The sequence below is a fragment of the Amblyomma maculatum genome, unplaced genomic scaffold, assembly GCF_055883805.1.
Source record: "Amblyomma maculatum isolate TAMU_Amacu unplaced genomic scaffold, ASM5588380v1 scaffold_13, whole genome shotgun sequence".
NCBI classification, from domain to species: domain Eukaryota; kingdom Metazoa; phylum Arthropoda; class Arachnida; order Ixodida; family Ixodidae; genus Amblyomma; species Amblyomma maculatum.
The window spans coordinates 35,787,756-35,802,584 of NW_028146738.1; the positions used below are offsets into that span (position 1 = coordinate 35,787,756).

Below are 14,829 nucleotides of genomic sequence, written 5' to 3' on the forward strand. Positions count from 1 at the left end.
GAGCGGTTTCTAGATGCTGTGATAAAAAAATAATAGATAACAGGAATCATTAAAAGAAGAGAAAATTTGGGATAACACATGAAGGTCATGCTTTATAGAAGACACCCAAATGTGGAGAAAAAGTATAGGATTCAAGCTGTTTGCTATTTTCTTCCAGAATGATTATGGTGCGGAGGGAATATATTTCACATTGTAGCTTTCCTTTGGAGCTGTTTATTCATGCTGATTGCAATATTTTCTATTTATTTAATAAAAAATCACCATAATCATCATCATCATCAGGACTATACCCACTGCATGGCGAAGGCCTCTGCCATGCTTCTCCAATTAATCCGGTCCTGTGCTAGCTGCATCCACTTTACCCCTGCGATCTTAACTTCATCCGCAAGCCAAAATTTCGGCCGCCCCCTGATAAACTTTCCTTCCCTTAGAATTTTTTACTCTAAGCGACCATTCGTTGTCCTCGCTAGCACTACATGTCCTGTCCACGCACATTTCTTTTTTCTTTTATTTCCACTAGAATCTCCGTAACTTGAATTATTTCTCTGACCCACACTGCACGTTTCCTATCTCTCAATGTTACCCCTACTATTTTTCCTTCCGTAGCCCTCTGCTTAGTCCTCAACTTAAGTAGAAACCTTTTGGTTAGCCTCCAAGTTTCAGCCCCATAGGTGAGTACAGGTAAGATGCAAGTGTTGTATGCTTTCCTCTTGAGCGATACCGGTAAGTGGCTAGTCATCATCCGCGAGAGCTTGCCAAATGCACTGCATCCCAATCTTATTCTTCTTGTTATTTCCTTTTCATGGCCCGGATCTGCGGTTAGTACCTGTGCTAAGTAGACATATTCGCCTACTACTTCCAGTGCTTTGCTACCTAACGTAAACTGCTGTTCCTTCCCGAGGCTCTGTGGTTGCTGTGTAGCCACTATAGATATCATCAAGTACTTTCAAATAGGGCTCATCTACGTCCTGATTCCATAATGCCTGTATGACTGCCGAAGCTTCTATTCAGTCAAATGCTTTTTTTTTTTCGCAATCAATGAATGCTACGTATAAAGGCCGGTTATATTCCGAGCATTTTTCTATCATCTGCTTCATAGAATGAATATTATTGATAGTAGAGTGCCCTTTCCGACACCTGCTTGATCTCTTTCTTCATTTAGGTTTGAGATTGTCATTATTCTGTTAGCGATTACCCTAGTAAGTATCTTATAGGTAACTGATAGTAACCTATTCGCCTGTAATATTTTAAATCCTTTGCGTCCCCGTACTTATAAATTAAGATAACGGGAGTATTCTTCCATGAATACCCCCCACATTACGTATACAGGATGGGCAGTTTTTCTAGCATCATAGCCCCCCCCCCCCCCCCCCATACTTCTACAAATCTGTAGTTATCTCAACCTCCCCAAATATTTACCCTTTCTCATAGTTTTTGTTGCTTTCTTACCCTCGTCCTTCATCACTGGTGGAACGTCTGACTGTTTTTTTCTACCGCCAATCTTATTACGGTCCTGATTACTCTGGCTACTGTAGAGATCAGTATAGAACTCCTCGGCTACTTTGACTATCTTGTCCATATTCGTGATGACTTTGCCCGCCTTGGCCCGTAGCACATATATCTGATTTTTGCCTCATCCCAATTTTTTCTTCACCGCTTTAAGGCTCTCCCTGCTCTTTAGAACGTGCTAAAGTTTCCCCACAGTATTGTTCCCTATGTCGGCCACTTTACCCTTTTTGATTAGCATGGATATATCTGCCAGTTCTATCCTGTTTGTTGGGTTGGAATGTTTCAGCCTTATGCGTTTCTTAATAAAATATTTAGTCTGCTTAAACCGTTTACCGGTATCCATTCTAACTATCCTCCCGCCTACTTCAAGCACGGCCTCAATTATGATATCTCTGAAATTATTGTTGATTGCTTATAGGCTATGGTCATCATCCTCAGTTAAAGCTAAATGTCTATTAACTAGCGTGGTTCTGAATCCCTCTGCACTTACCTAACTGCTAATTCGTTGATGGACTTCTTTCTTACCAATTTCTTCCGTTCGCTCTTCAGATGTAGAGTAATTCGAGACCTTACCATCCTGTGGCCACTGCATCGCACCTTTTCGTTTACCTCTACATCCTGCACAATTCTAAGGTTAGAGCACACTATGAAGTCAATTTCGGTTTTAGTCTCCCCGTTAGGGCTTTTCCATGCCCACTTCGGGTTCTTCCGTTTGCTGAAAAAGATATTCATGATTTTTAATTTATTTGGCGCTTCAAGCTCAACTAGTGACTTCCCCCTGCTATTTCTAGAACCCATGCCATAGTCACCCGTTGCTAGGTCTCCAGCCTGCTTTTACCCTACCTTGGCACTGAAGTCACTCATTAATAAAGTATACTGCGACTTTACTTTTCTCATTGCTAATTCTACATCGTGGAAGAAACTTTTGAATGACTTATCATCATGACTACATGTAGGCGCATACGCCTGTACAACCTTCGGTGTATACCGCTTATTGAGCTACTTACAATGCCTCCCGCCCTCTCATTAATGCTTTAGCATTGCTCTATATTACCAGCTATATCCTTATTGACAAAGACCCCTACCCCTTGTTCTCGTGTCTCCGGTAAACCTCGATAACAGTATACATGTCCGCCCTTTAGTATAGTATATGCCTCATTTGGCCTCCTAACCTCACTAAGCCCTATCAAATCCAATTTCATACCTTCTAATTCCTCTAACAGTACTACTGAACTACCCTCACTAGCTAAGGTTCTAATGTTGAACGTTGCCAGGGTCAGTTTCTAATAGTGGCCTCTCAGAAGCCAGATATTATTAACCCCTTTACTGCGTTGCAGGTTTGACTGCCGCCGTGGTCAGTTGCATCGCTGTCGCTGGGGACTGAGGGCCGGGGTTTGGCTAGAGTAGTCATATGAGGTTGTAGCGAATTACTACACCAGAGTAGCCAAATCGTCTTCTGGTGAGGAAATGCGTTTCCGGAGTTGTTCGCCGTATCCCAAATCTGTTTATGCAATTCCATCGCAAGACATATTTTCTTTAATCTGGCGGAGAAATTCGCGGCACCCCGATTCGAACCATGGTCCTCTTGAACGCATGGCGGATGTTATACTTCTACGCCACCGCTGCCTGACAGTGAATAAAAAGGCCTTCCTGTAATTTCAATACTTTGAAGATTCTCACTGACGGTCCTCCTTCTCCGATATATTATTTAGGACAGAATGAGCATTCCAAAGGTTATATAACGTTTGACGATGTGCAATAAAAACCTTATTTTATTGCGCAGAGTAAAAATGCTCACAGTGCTTTTAGCGGTGGTGTTACTTCGTAAATGCTTGCACACCTTACAGCTGGGTCGCTAGCAGGAATATAGTTAAATGGAATGAATGTTACCGACTTTATTCAAATAGATACACGTTCCCCAGCTAGATGACATATAAAATATGACTTCATGGTGAAAAGTAGCAGAAGTGTCATTACATTTTTGCACAAACATTGAAAAAACACTGCCTAACCAGCAATGTAGAGATGCTAAAGTCCGTGCATCGTTGCTATACTGGCGCGTCATTTTTGATAGTTCATTATATATATATTTCCGGCTTTTATTTCTTTTGTATATTGAATTGTGTGTTGTTAAATCTTTTCAATTGTTTATTCTCAACTCTCTGGAGCCAGCGTCCTTACTCTTGACTAGAATTATGGACACCTTTACTGGAAGTCGGCGCAGAGTAGAGTCGGGAAGATAGACTTTTGGCGAACCCCTATTATGATGCCACTCATATGGGCATGGAAGGAAATGCTTTCTCATTAAAATTACGCATTATTGCACATCGTCAAAACTTTCTACCTCTAGAATGTTTTCTGCTAGAAACATCCATTATAGAGGCAGGGTAAGAAAACCTTCCCGAAAGCAGTTACCCATCGTTTCAATCGAAGGTGCCATATATTTGATCAAATCTCAATATTTATTCCTCAGTCAGGTCTTAAACCTTAAAGGGGCGAAGAGCATAGGGAGGCATTTCTACTCGTTAAATTTCAAACGTTGTAAACAGCACAGCAGCAATGAATATCTCAAAAGGAATACCAGAATCTCTGAAATGGATTCTCTGCCTCATAATCATTTTGGAAGACAGTCGCATACAGTATGAAGTGTGTGCGTTTGTACAAGATTCGGTTCTTTTCTATACACTTACCCTCATTCGTTTACCCGAAATTTTTCTTTTTTTTTTTTCATCCGCTTCAGAACAATGTTTCATTCCCCTTGAATCCTTTCCTTTTAACAATATTCTTTTTGGCATGCGTCACGTATACAGCATTATGTATTTTATTGTTTTTCCATTTTCTTTTTATCCCTTTATTTATTTATTTGCGCTACTCTTTAAGACAGCTGATCCAATTCTGTCCAAAGGAATGTTCAGACAATTTTTATTTCCCATTACTAGCTTGTTTTTTTTCTTCTAGTTTTCGCATTTTCAAACTTCCCCAATATCTCCTTAAATGTCCACTGCACGTAGTTTTTTCTACCTTGTCACGCACTCGCCTGCCTATGCCTTATCCTCCCAATCGCTTTTTCATCCCCAACATTCGTGGTCACTCATGCTGTATTTCATCACTTTCGGAATGCTCTTCACAGATATTGTGATGGAACATTTCTTATCAGGCCTCGTTTTAATTGACCCCAATATCATGCCTGAATTTTGTGCTGGTTAGTTGCGCACTATAGGAACAACAGTTCTTGGAACAGGCGAATGGTTACCAAAGCGCATAGCTTTCTTATCGGTCAGTACATTAGACATGATTTTCTTGACATCAGAGATAGCTGAATTACTTATTATAGCCCAACGTGCTTAAAGTCCAAAATCGCCAGCTTCGTGTTTCAACTGTTCACTACTGTTGTTCACTTTGTACTTTTTTTTTCTGGTCACGGGAGCACGAGTTTCCAGGGCAGGAAAAACGAGCTCCAAGGAAATATGCTTTCATTATTGCCTTCCCGCCTCATCTGCCCTCCTCTGCTTTTCTTTCAGAAGCAAAAGTGTACATAAACAATGCCTGTGATGACTGAGTTGCCCAGACACAGACAAGTCCTCTTGCCGAAACATTGGCTTTGCCGACTAAAGCGGCCTCTTAACCCTTGTTCAAGTTGCTTTGATATCATGGGGCCATCTTCCTATCTTTCTATTCATAAACTCTTTTTAAGCGTACAAGCTGTCCTGTCTTGATGTGAAACTCACCTGCACAGACCGCATATATTTATTTCCTTTATTTTTAAAATGATAATAATAAACGGCTGAAAGGATCGCGTGGTAAAGAAGCTGCGCAGCCACCGTGGTCGTGCACACAGAAAGTTGTAAAATTCCAACAAGGCAATAGTGTCAAGCAGGAATAATGAGCCGTTCATTGCTACTCAGGTTTGTTTGCAGGGACATTAAACCCCAGAAACCAAACCAAACCTTACCAATGCTCACTTGTGGGTTAGGAACGAAAACATTTCAAATTATATTGCGGGTAACGCATCCTGCTAAAAAAGGAGGATTGCACTAGGCAACAGATGGTCCTTAAATGTCAGAAAGATTAAACTCCAAGAGAACGCAAGCACCATGTGTGAGTGCAAGAACGTGGTTTGATTAGGTTACGTAGCGTAGAGTCGAAGGAAAAACCAGCACGCAATTAAAACTGCTTGCGTACTGTGGAGGCGAAAGCACGAATGTCTCTTCATAAGGTTAGAGTATTTTACTTTGTTGCTACTATAGAAATGTTTCCATCTTTAGCATGCGGCTCAATTTTTTGTACTCATGCCTGCGTGGGTGGTGTAGTGGTTTGGACGTTCGATTTCTGCACCCAAGGATGGGGGATCAAATCTTATCTGTGGCGGCGGAAAGCAAGGTGCCCGTTTTCTTTGCGATGTCAGCGCATGTTAAAGAACCGCAGGTGGTCGAAATTTCTGCAACCCTTCGCTATGAAACCTCTCATAGCTGGAGTCACTTTGGGCCTTTAAACGCCATACCTCTTTGAATTTTCCTCTTTTTTTTGTTAAAAGTTCAGTCGCGAGGCCCATTGCCGAGGCGACTATAGTCTCCAAACCGCGCAACCTTGTTTTCAGTGTCCGAGTCGGTAGTGTGAAACCCAATGCTTGTGAGTTGAAATCCTGCCTTTACCCCAAAATTTTCCTTTCTTCAAAGTCAATTGCTTTTTAAGGTTAAATTTCTTCATCCTTGGAGCGTCCTTTTTTCGCAATACATATCATTTTTAGTCTCTTTTTTTCCACATGTGATGTCACGACGGCCACCCAAACTATCCTATCGAATTTGGTGCCGATTGCTGATTGGTCGCCAAGCTCATGGCGTCAGTTTCCAGATCTCAATCAGATGTTTTTGATCGCTTTCTGGACGCCGAAGACGCCTGCGTCGTTGCTAATGGGACGTACAAGGAATTTCGCAATAAAATCATAGCAAACGGCTACCACGTCCCGAGAATATCCCGCTCTAAATTATCAAGCATTGAGTTGGCTTCTCCTGGTATAGGAGACAGTTATCTGAAAGAACGAAGGGAAGCCATTTTTTATCTGGGGATGTAAACAGGTTAACGATGATGGTTGACTCGAGACGCAGTAAACGTATTCTGTTTATTGATCGTGAATGTTCAAAGCTGATTTCGGAACACTAAATTCGATGGGCTTTATTGTTATATACCAGGTAAGGTAAATTTGCCACGTGCCTTGTATGGACGAGGTAAATTTTCAACTTAATATTGCAATGGCCAACTGTAAACACGTCCATTTTCGCAATACAGCGCAGAAGATGAAGGCGAATAAATACCAACGGTAGACGAGGCCTGGCTGTGAATTTCGTTTTTTCAGTGGACGATCTGTGCGAAGTATAATGGTCATTGATATTTGTAGTGAATGTGATGAATGGAGATAATTACTGACTCGTCTAACTAGCTTTGGCTTAAGAAAGAAGAGTTTTTTTGTAACATATTTTTTTGTCAAACAAAACAAGCTTCAGCCTCTAAAATTTACTGGACAGCATATTGAAATTCTTTTAGCCGTTATGGTATCGATGCTCATTCAAAATTAGACTTCTTTTGGCCTCAAAACGTTTAAGGAAATCAGTTTTTAATACCGGGCACATCGCTTAGCAGCTGCACTGCACAAGCCTCACGGTTCTTTTATCATCAGCGGATGAAGCTCTTTGCAACGTATGACTATCCGAAGTCCGCATAGGGCATCTGCGATACAGTTAATGATATTTGTTTGCACGGAAACGCTTTTCATTCACCAATAGAAACAATGAAACTGTTGAAAGTTTTGCAACTTTTTAAGCCCGTAGTAACGAAGAATGGCACTAACGTATGTCTTGTCGAACGTGAGGGACGTACGGCAAAGCAAATTTTTTCGCACTAGCGTTCCTCGCTGTCAATCTGACATAGCAACTGGTTTGAAGCGCTTGCAACTGAAGAAAGTACTAGCTGTACTGCGTTTTGCGAGCCAAGGTGAGCTTAAGTTGAAGATATCTAATATTGTCAACTATGGTCTGCACAAGATGCCTGAACATCGCACACGTGGCTTTTGCGGCTAGTCATAATTTTAGCCCCCGCCTACCCTCACATCAAAGCAAAAAGGAATATTCACACTAACGGAATTACGGATGGCGAAGACACAGCTTTAACTCCCTCCCCGTGTATATTGTATTGTTTTAAGATTTACGGTAATTTTACTGAGAATGGGGCACGTAATAAGGCTTGGTATCTGTAGCAGTGCCAGGATTCAATGAAGTGTTTTTTGCTTTCATATATACATTTCAGTATCTCTGCCGATGGTGATTGGCATATCAAATACACAGAGCAGAAAACCTCCCTACACTGAGGTCACCTACCAGGTCTTGAATGAAAGGAGCGCCAAGTCAAAACAAAAGATTTCCGTTTGTTGCCACACAATATCTATGCTGTTTTTGTGGAGTGAACCTGTTGGGACAAAAAAAAATTTCAGTTGCAACATCACAGTTTTGTGCAATTACGACAGGACAGGGATGCAGAGCAACTGCAGCTGTATAATAATGCAACGAAATTATAGAAAGGTATATGGCTTTACGATAGAAGCACAGAATTGTCATTTTTTGACACTCTTCTGCAGTTTCTTTCAACTGGTAGCGCATTAACAATACACCATACAAGTGGTACTCGAGTGCCACTCTGCACCACCTGCCGCCACTATAAACCGCCATTTTTTACATTTTATTGTATTTGAAAAATGCATAATTATTCTGGCTTCTACTTTATCGGGAGTAGGGATGGTCGCAACCATATCATCTTTACTGCTTCCGCACTTAAACTTCCCACCTACGACCTTCTGGAAGTGAATAGTCTGGCGTAGTTATGGGGCTCAGATATAAGTGCTGTGAAAGACTGATAGCGTAACCACACAAGTGACTCTTGATACTTCCCGAGAATAAGATATGGAAGCATGTTTCTTACCTTCGCAGAAAGCTTTTATCCTGTTTGTCTTCCCCCAACATGGCTTAGCGCACAACAAATGAAGATGAATAAATAACTGCTAAGGCGCAAAGAAGCGATTTTCCCACTTTTTAGGGTTTTGGAATTATCGTCGCGTACTGTGAATATATGCACCAGGCAGTATAATTTCACCACCAGATGGGGTATAGAATTGTTCCGCATGTATCATTTCATGTAAAGTAAAATATTGTTAGACGTTTCCGCACTTGTATGGAAGCTCAGGACTCGAAAAATTTTATAGTAGCAGGCACTGTTCGATGCTACCCATTTTGTACGATATGAAGTGACAGCTATGATTCAGTAAAAGGTTAAATTTCAATAATTCCCCTCCCCACTATTGTCAAATTAAGCGATGTCTCATAACTGTGGAGTGGAAAATTCAGCAGGGGAGTCAGTTGTGTCAAATATTTACTCACAAACACAGCATTTTATGTTAGTGCTTCCTTTATTTTTTGCTCGATTTGACTATACTAATTTTCTTATAAATTGTCTGCAGGATTTCTCAACAAATTTCTTTCCTGGAGCGCATTTGCACCGCTGGCGCGGCTTTCCTTTGGCGTTTACCTCATCCACCTTCCTTTGCACATACTGTCGCTGCGCCTTGCCAGAGAACCCATATTCTACTCTCACTACACACTGGTAAGTATTTTTGTATGTTCTCTGTAACACGTCGGATAGATTTCCAGGTAAGATAGCATAACGGAGGCAGCATAATCGAATAACCTACATCTAGGATACAAAACTGAAAAATAATTTTCTTTCCCTCATACTGTGTCTACTTCCTAAAAGGGCAAATTTGCCACTTGCTATGCAGCCAAATACCACCACTCGCCACCATTACTTCGATAAGCATCTTTAGCTCACGTGCCTTCAATGACATACGGACACTTCCACGAAGCCTTGCTTTCCACGCCTATGACATTCTAGGCAGTAAGGTCCTTAGCATTTTAGAACGCCGTGCTTCTTCCTTTTGCGTTAATCAAAGAATACGGGAAAAATTTGTGAGACGAACTGGACTCCAAGAGACGCGAATCACCGAGGACGCGTCGCGGGGTGCTGCAAGCTGCGTGTGCATAGTTCCGTGACAACTAGCCAAGCCGCTCATTCTTCAACTATGAAAACAAAATGACGCGACAACACAAAGACCGAGAAAACCGAGCGGCGACAAAGACAGGACTCCAAGAGACAACTCACGAAGAAAGCGCCGTGGAGCTCGAGTAGAGTGGAGCGTCGCGCATTCTCATTGCGATAGGTCATCGTCAACTCATAAGTGGCTTAACCCATGAACGGCCGAAAATCACGATACCTTATCAGCCCAACCATTTTGTTAATTTTTTCGCGCTGCTACTTGCTCTTTCCTCACCATTATGCTTGCACCGAAATAAGCACCGCTGTTTTCATACGACATTGAGTCTCTGTACAAACTGACAAAATGATGGCCTTGGTGTATGACCACCCCCATCAGTATACCCGTAGCATATATCTAGCGAGGAAAGCGCATGTCCATAGTTGTTGTACGCTTGCTTTTGTGCGTGCACTGTCGATCATTCTAAAGCGCGTCGGCTACGTTTGGCGCAAGGAAAGACCGGTTTGCCCCGGACTGTCGCAGAGCGACATGTGCGTTAATATCGGGACAGTGGCTGAGCCCGAAATCATCCCAGACAGCTTGGAATCGCTCCTGTGGCCGTATGATAGTGAGCGCGCCCGTAAGAGAACAATGATTAGGCTGTGAGCGTTCATCAAGCAGGCGCTCTTGATTTCTAGCTTGCACTTCGTCAGGTAGTGCACGTGTGCCATGAATTTTTTGTGTGCTACCTTGAGCAGTAAGCGGCAGGGCGCCGCGTTCAGTTACGTCCTGATCTGATTTACTAAGTCGAGATGGCGCCACATCTTTTACTACAGGTGTCCGCGTTATATTTATCTCGACTAGCTACGATTTAGTTAGCTGGACGGACTTGCCACTTCTAATGTCTTATTACCCGTTGCTCGCAGTTAATTCACGCTCACCCTGCTGAAAATTACTTTGGGCTATGTGTGTTAAATACCATGCCTACAGCAGTCTTAACTGCTCGTTATGGGACAAATTTTGGATGTAAAGCTTTGCTACGTTTGAGAGGTTAAACCATAATATTGAAACTTCATAAAAAGCACCTTAAAATGCTGTGCACTAGCCTTACATTTTTAAATCAACACAGTCTATTAGTTTTCCATGGAAACTTTAATGACTTGCTGCAGTAGCAGGAAAATTATTAAAGCCAAATTTCACCTCACTTGAAGCTTAGATCATTCCATGACCAGATGCACAAGAGTGTTAAAATATATCACACAGCTTCCATTCAATGAAAAGATGTCCTAGTATTCTGGGCCTGAGCGGGATGTCGATATACGCATAACATTCGATAACGTTCATTGGTTTGAGTAGTGACACCCAAACAATATCAGGTTATGTGCGACCCTCCCACTCCATTTGTGCTGCGTGACTTCTTGGAATGAAGCACAGGCACAGCAACGAACTGCCCATTCCATTCCTAGCTCACTCGGCTGTTTAATCAGCTGCCTAAACAGATTTGCGCTCACAACTATCGCGTTCTCTGCGTCCGCACTAAGGTCATGGTACGGCGAATCCAACCGCAACTCCCTTACAAGTGCGCTGCACATAACTTCTTAGAATGAAGCACAGAGACACACAATTCCGGAGATGCCGCTTTCTACAAATTTGGGACACCTAAATCTTCAAATTTTGCGTACTAAAATAGGTCTGCGACTTTCTACATCGGAAAAAAAAAGTGCTCAGCCTAATAAATAATAGACATTAACAATTCTTGATAATTTCATCTCGCTCCATGCCGCGCCCCACACCATACACTTAAGGAATTGAGAGGTCAGAGTACTAAATTTGCCTTTCGTCTGCGGTCACACTTCGCCCTCTACCATATAAAAACACTGTGCGCACTAAAGATGACCGGAATGACCAGTCATTGAACATATTATTTTGCTTCTCAAAGTTCCAAGGAATAGGAGATCGTGCTTGTTGCAAATATATTGCGATAGCTTGCCCATGGGAACGATTTTAAATTGTGCTGCGGTGCATAAATTACAGAGTCTTCAAACATTTCGAAAGCCATCTGAGCTCTGCCCGAGAACTTTCACACCGTTTCAAGTGAATCAAGTTTGACTACTAATCTTAATGCATTCGGCCTGCTTTTGTTGTCATTGTAAAGCAAACGCCCAGCTGCATAAGGCTGTGCTCTCATGACAAGCTCGAGCAACATTTGAATGCAATATACTTTAAATTTAAATTCCAAAACGAAAGCGTTGGGTGGCACCCGGCGTCTGTCATGAAACTTTTTGCTTGTTCCCAAGGGTTTGTGTGGTCTTAGCGGATCACACATCCAGCCGGCCAATCAGCGCTCGGTCAGGTCAGGTCAAAATGTGAGATCATCCACCTTTTGACTCGTCAGCAAATTTGGTCGCTGTTGGGGCAAGTCCGGTGTCAGGGCCAGTTGGCAGGTGATATCGCCAAGCACTTATTGGGCCGCATGGTGCGTTACGTCACGAGATGACGTGTATGGTCTGGTCGTGTTAGTAGGCGCTCTTACATGGAATTTGCAGCATCGTGATGTCATTAACAAGCTCACAACCTTGGGTAGGCTGCAGTACAAAATGCTGGCAAAAAAGCTCTTTGTATGAAATGAAATAAAAGTTGATTCATCGGAATCGAACCGCTGCACTTGTCGCTTGTCGGATGCTACCTATACACGAATGGAGGAGTACTCGTAGATACGATTGATTTTGGGCCTTCCGCTGTCGCTTCATTCGCAGTGTTGACAACCACATAGTACATAAGACCAACACTTCATTGAAATTAGAAAACAGTAATTAGCTCTGCTATAAACAGACCTCATAAGTACATGTAAGACTTATCTTTACTGCTTAGCACCACTAAGTAGCGCTACCTCTTAGCACAGTACTTCGTAATAAAGTTATAACTTAAAACAAGGGATAGTGAATATCGCCTGGTTTGTATCACCAGTTATCAGTAAACCGTAGTGTCCATTAGACAATGCTATCACATTAACTCTTAAGTATGCTTGAGCGTCCGTAAATTTTGTTGGTTAAAAAATCCCTCATTTCTGATCTCTCGTCAAATCGAAGATTTCCTAAATATTCGCAAAAGTTGTTGTTTTTTTTATAGTAAGACAATCGCTTCACAAATAAAGCTTTTAAGGAGCGCACTCGTATATTCATTGTCGTACCAAACCATGCAGATCGAACGCTACTGCAGCTTTTTTTTCTCTTGCTTTGTTTATGTGTTTCTGCAGATAAATAGTCTATTTAGCGTTTTTCGAAATTTCGAAATTGGGGTTATTTGCTTCAATACTTCAAGGAAGTCACTACTACCTTTTGCTCTGCCTCTGGCAAGTTTCAATGCTTTCAGAAATGAAATTTCTGAATTTTTAAGAAACGGTAATTTTCACAGAGGACTGAACGTTTTACGCGATGCTTAGATTTAGGTTTTTATGCAATTTTTTTGTTTATATTATAGATTTTGGTATATGTGGCTTCCTCATGAGCTCGAGCATCGACGCGGATAGAGCTGCACATTTATTATGAGGATTGTGAGCCAAATCCAACTAAACAGGGTAGCCTGTTAACGGGGAAGTCTGTTGGAAATGTAAACCTGCTTCTGTAATTAAAAAAAGAAAACATAACGTTATTTAATTCGCTAAAAGGAAAAACAGATAACCCTCCTGAATCCTGACGACACTAACTTTGTGCACTCTTGTTTGAACGTCCCATCTTAGACGGTTGTTGTAGGGCATTCGGGCTACGACTGCTAGAAGGGCTGAAAGGCTACTTTCCTGACGCAAGAGTACACGTCGCTTACTTCTATGTTCCGCATACCGTGCTTTCTAAAAACACCAGATTGAAAAAGAGTATTACTAAGGTGGAGCCAAGCCTTGCTCGTTTTTCATAAGCAAGCCCTTTTTTGTAACAGACGTGACAGTTTGAACTCAGTGATAGTATCCATCATGTTTGTAATTGTGAGCCGCAGTTATTCAATTGAATATATGTGTTCTTGTCCCACAGCTGTCCCAGTGCTTCGCCCTATTATTATGGAGCTACATCCTCAGCTATTTCCTCTTCATCGCCTGTGAGGCACCGCTAGGCAGGCTGGACAAGCTGCTGTTTATGCGCGGTCCCCAAAACGGCCTCCCGCAGCACAGCTCTACGCAGAACGGAGTGCGGTGCAACAACGCCAACAATGATGGCACTGGAAGCTGGGCCGCAAGAACCACGCAAGGCCAGCCAATCAAGGATTATCACAAGGAAGACTGTTCTGCTCTTGAGAAAGGCGCGTACTTCAGCGAGGGCTGTGACAGCGTTCGGTGCCGTCTTTGATGCTAGCAGTGATCGTTGACCTCCAACGATGAGGTGTGATGTTTTTTTGGAGTGCTCACTACATGGTGGTATGTCTGCTGGACTTTTATTGGGAAGGTCCTTGTCGAGAAGTATAGCAAGAGCAAGAGAAATAGACACTTATTTTGTTTCTTCAATAGGCGATATACCAAAATATTCAGTGATGGTGAGTCAGCTCGGGTTTTGCTCGAATACTGAATATTTATACGTAAACGTCACCTTTCTTTTCTTAAACCATTGAATAGGCATGAAACAATTTCAGGCTATACAGTGACCGGCACCCTTCTTGGAAGCCTGTACTGATTACTATGTTACTCAAACCTGTCATTGATACATACAGGGGCATCCTACGGCCTATACTGCTTTGGCCAGTGGGAAATAATAATGTCTCTGGTGTAGCAGAGCACAACAAGTATTTGTTTAGCCTTAGAGTAAATTACACGAATCTGGCAACTATGAATCTTGATAGCACGTTTACTAGAACAGAACCATGCATTTGGAACAATTTCAAAAAGGAGAGAGCAACTCAATGATAATCACCAAGTGAGGTGGCCCTGGGCGGCTCACTTTGACCGAAATAAGGTCAGAAACAAACGCGAATGCTTTAATTGCGCATGCAAAATTATTAAATGATAGAGTTAGTTATTGCCTCCTGGTAGCTGCCGCCTTGCGGATCCTGTTTAGCTTATATGCATCTTACTGCTAGATTCAACAGTAATCTGATAATATGTGCCTATTTATCTCACACATACGCATGAGCTTATCGTTATAAGCTACCAGATAATGTGAAAGGTCACCAGACATAGACATAAATCTCCACTCGCCGAGCAGCATGGACGACGTGTCTGCGTGTCCTGTAGAGTCGGACTGTTTTACTTGTAACCCAGTAGT

The 14,829-nt window shown here is 42.2% G+C and overlaps 1 protein-coding gene across 1 annotated transcript in view; it reads left to right on the top strand.

The window, feature by feature from the left end:
• The window catches only part of LOC146172559 (nose resistant to fluoxetine protein 6-like), a 98,848-nt gene extending 84,928 nt beyond the window's left edge, over positions 1–13,920 (top strand). The window contains exons 14-15 of the mRNA XM_084585804.1: positions 9,014–9,156; positions 13,609–13,920. Coding sequence (XP_084441930.1) covers positions 9,014–9,156; positions 13,609–13,920 — 455 coding nt within the window. The remainder of the gene's footprint in view (positions 1–9,013; positions 9,157–13,608) is intronic.
• The last annotated feature ends 909 nt before the right edge of the window (positions 13,921–14,829 follow it).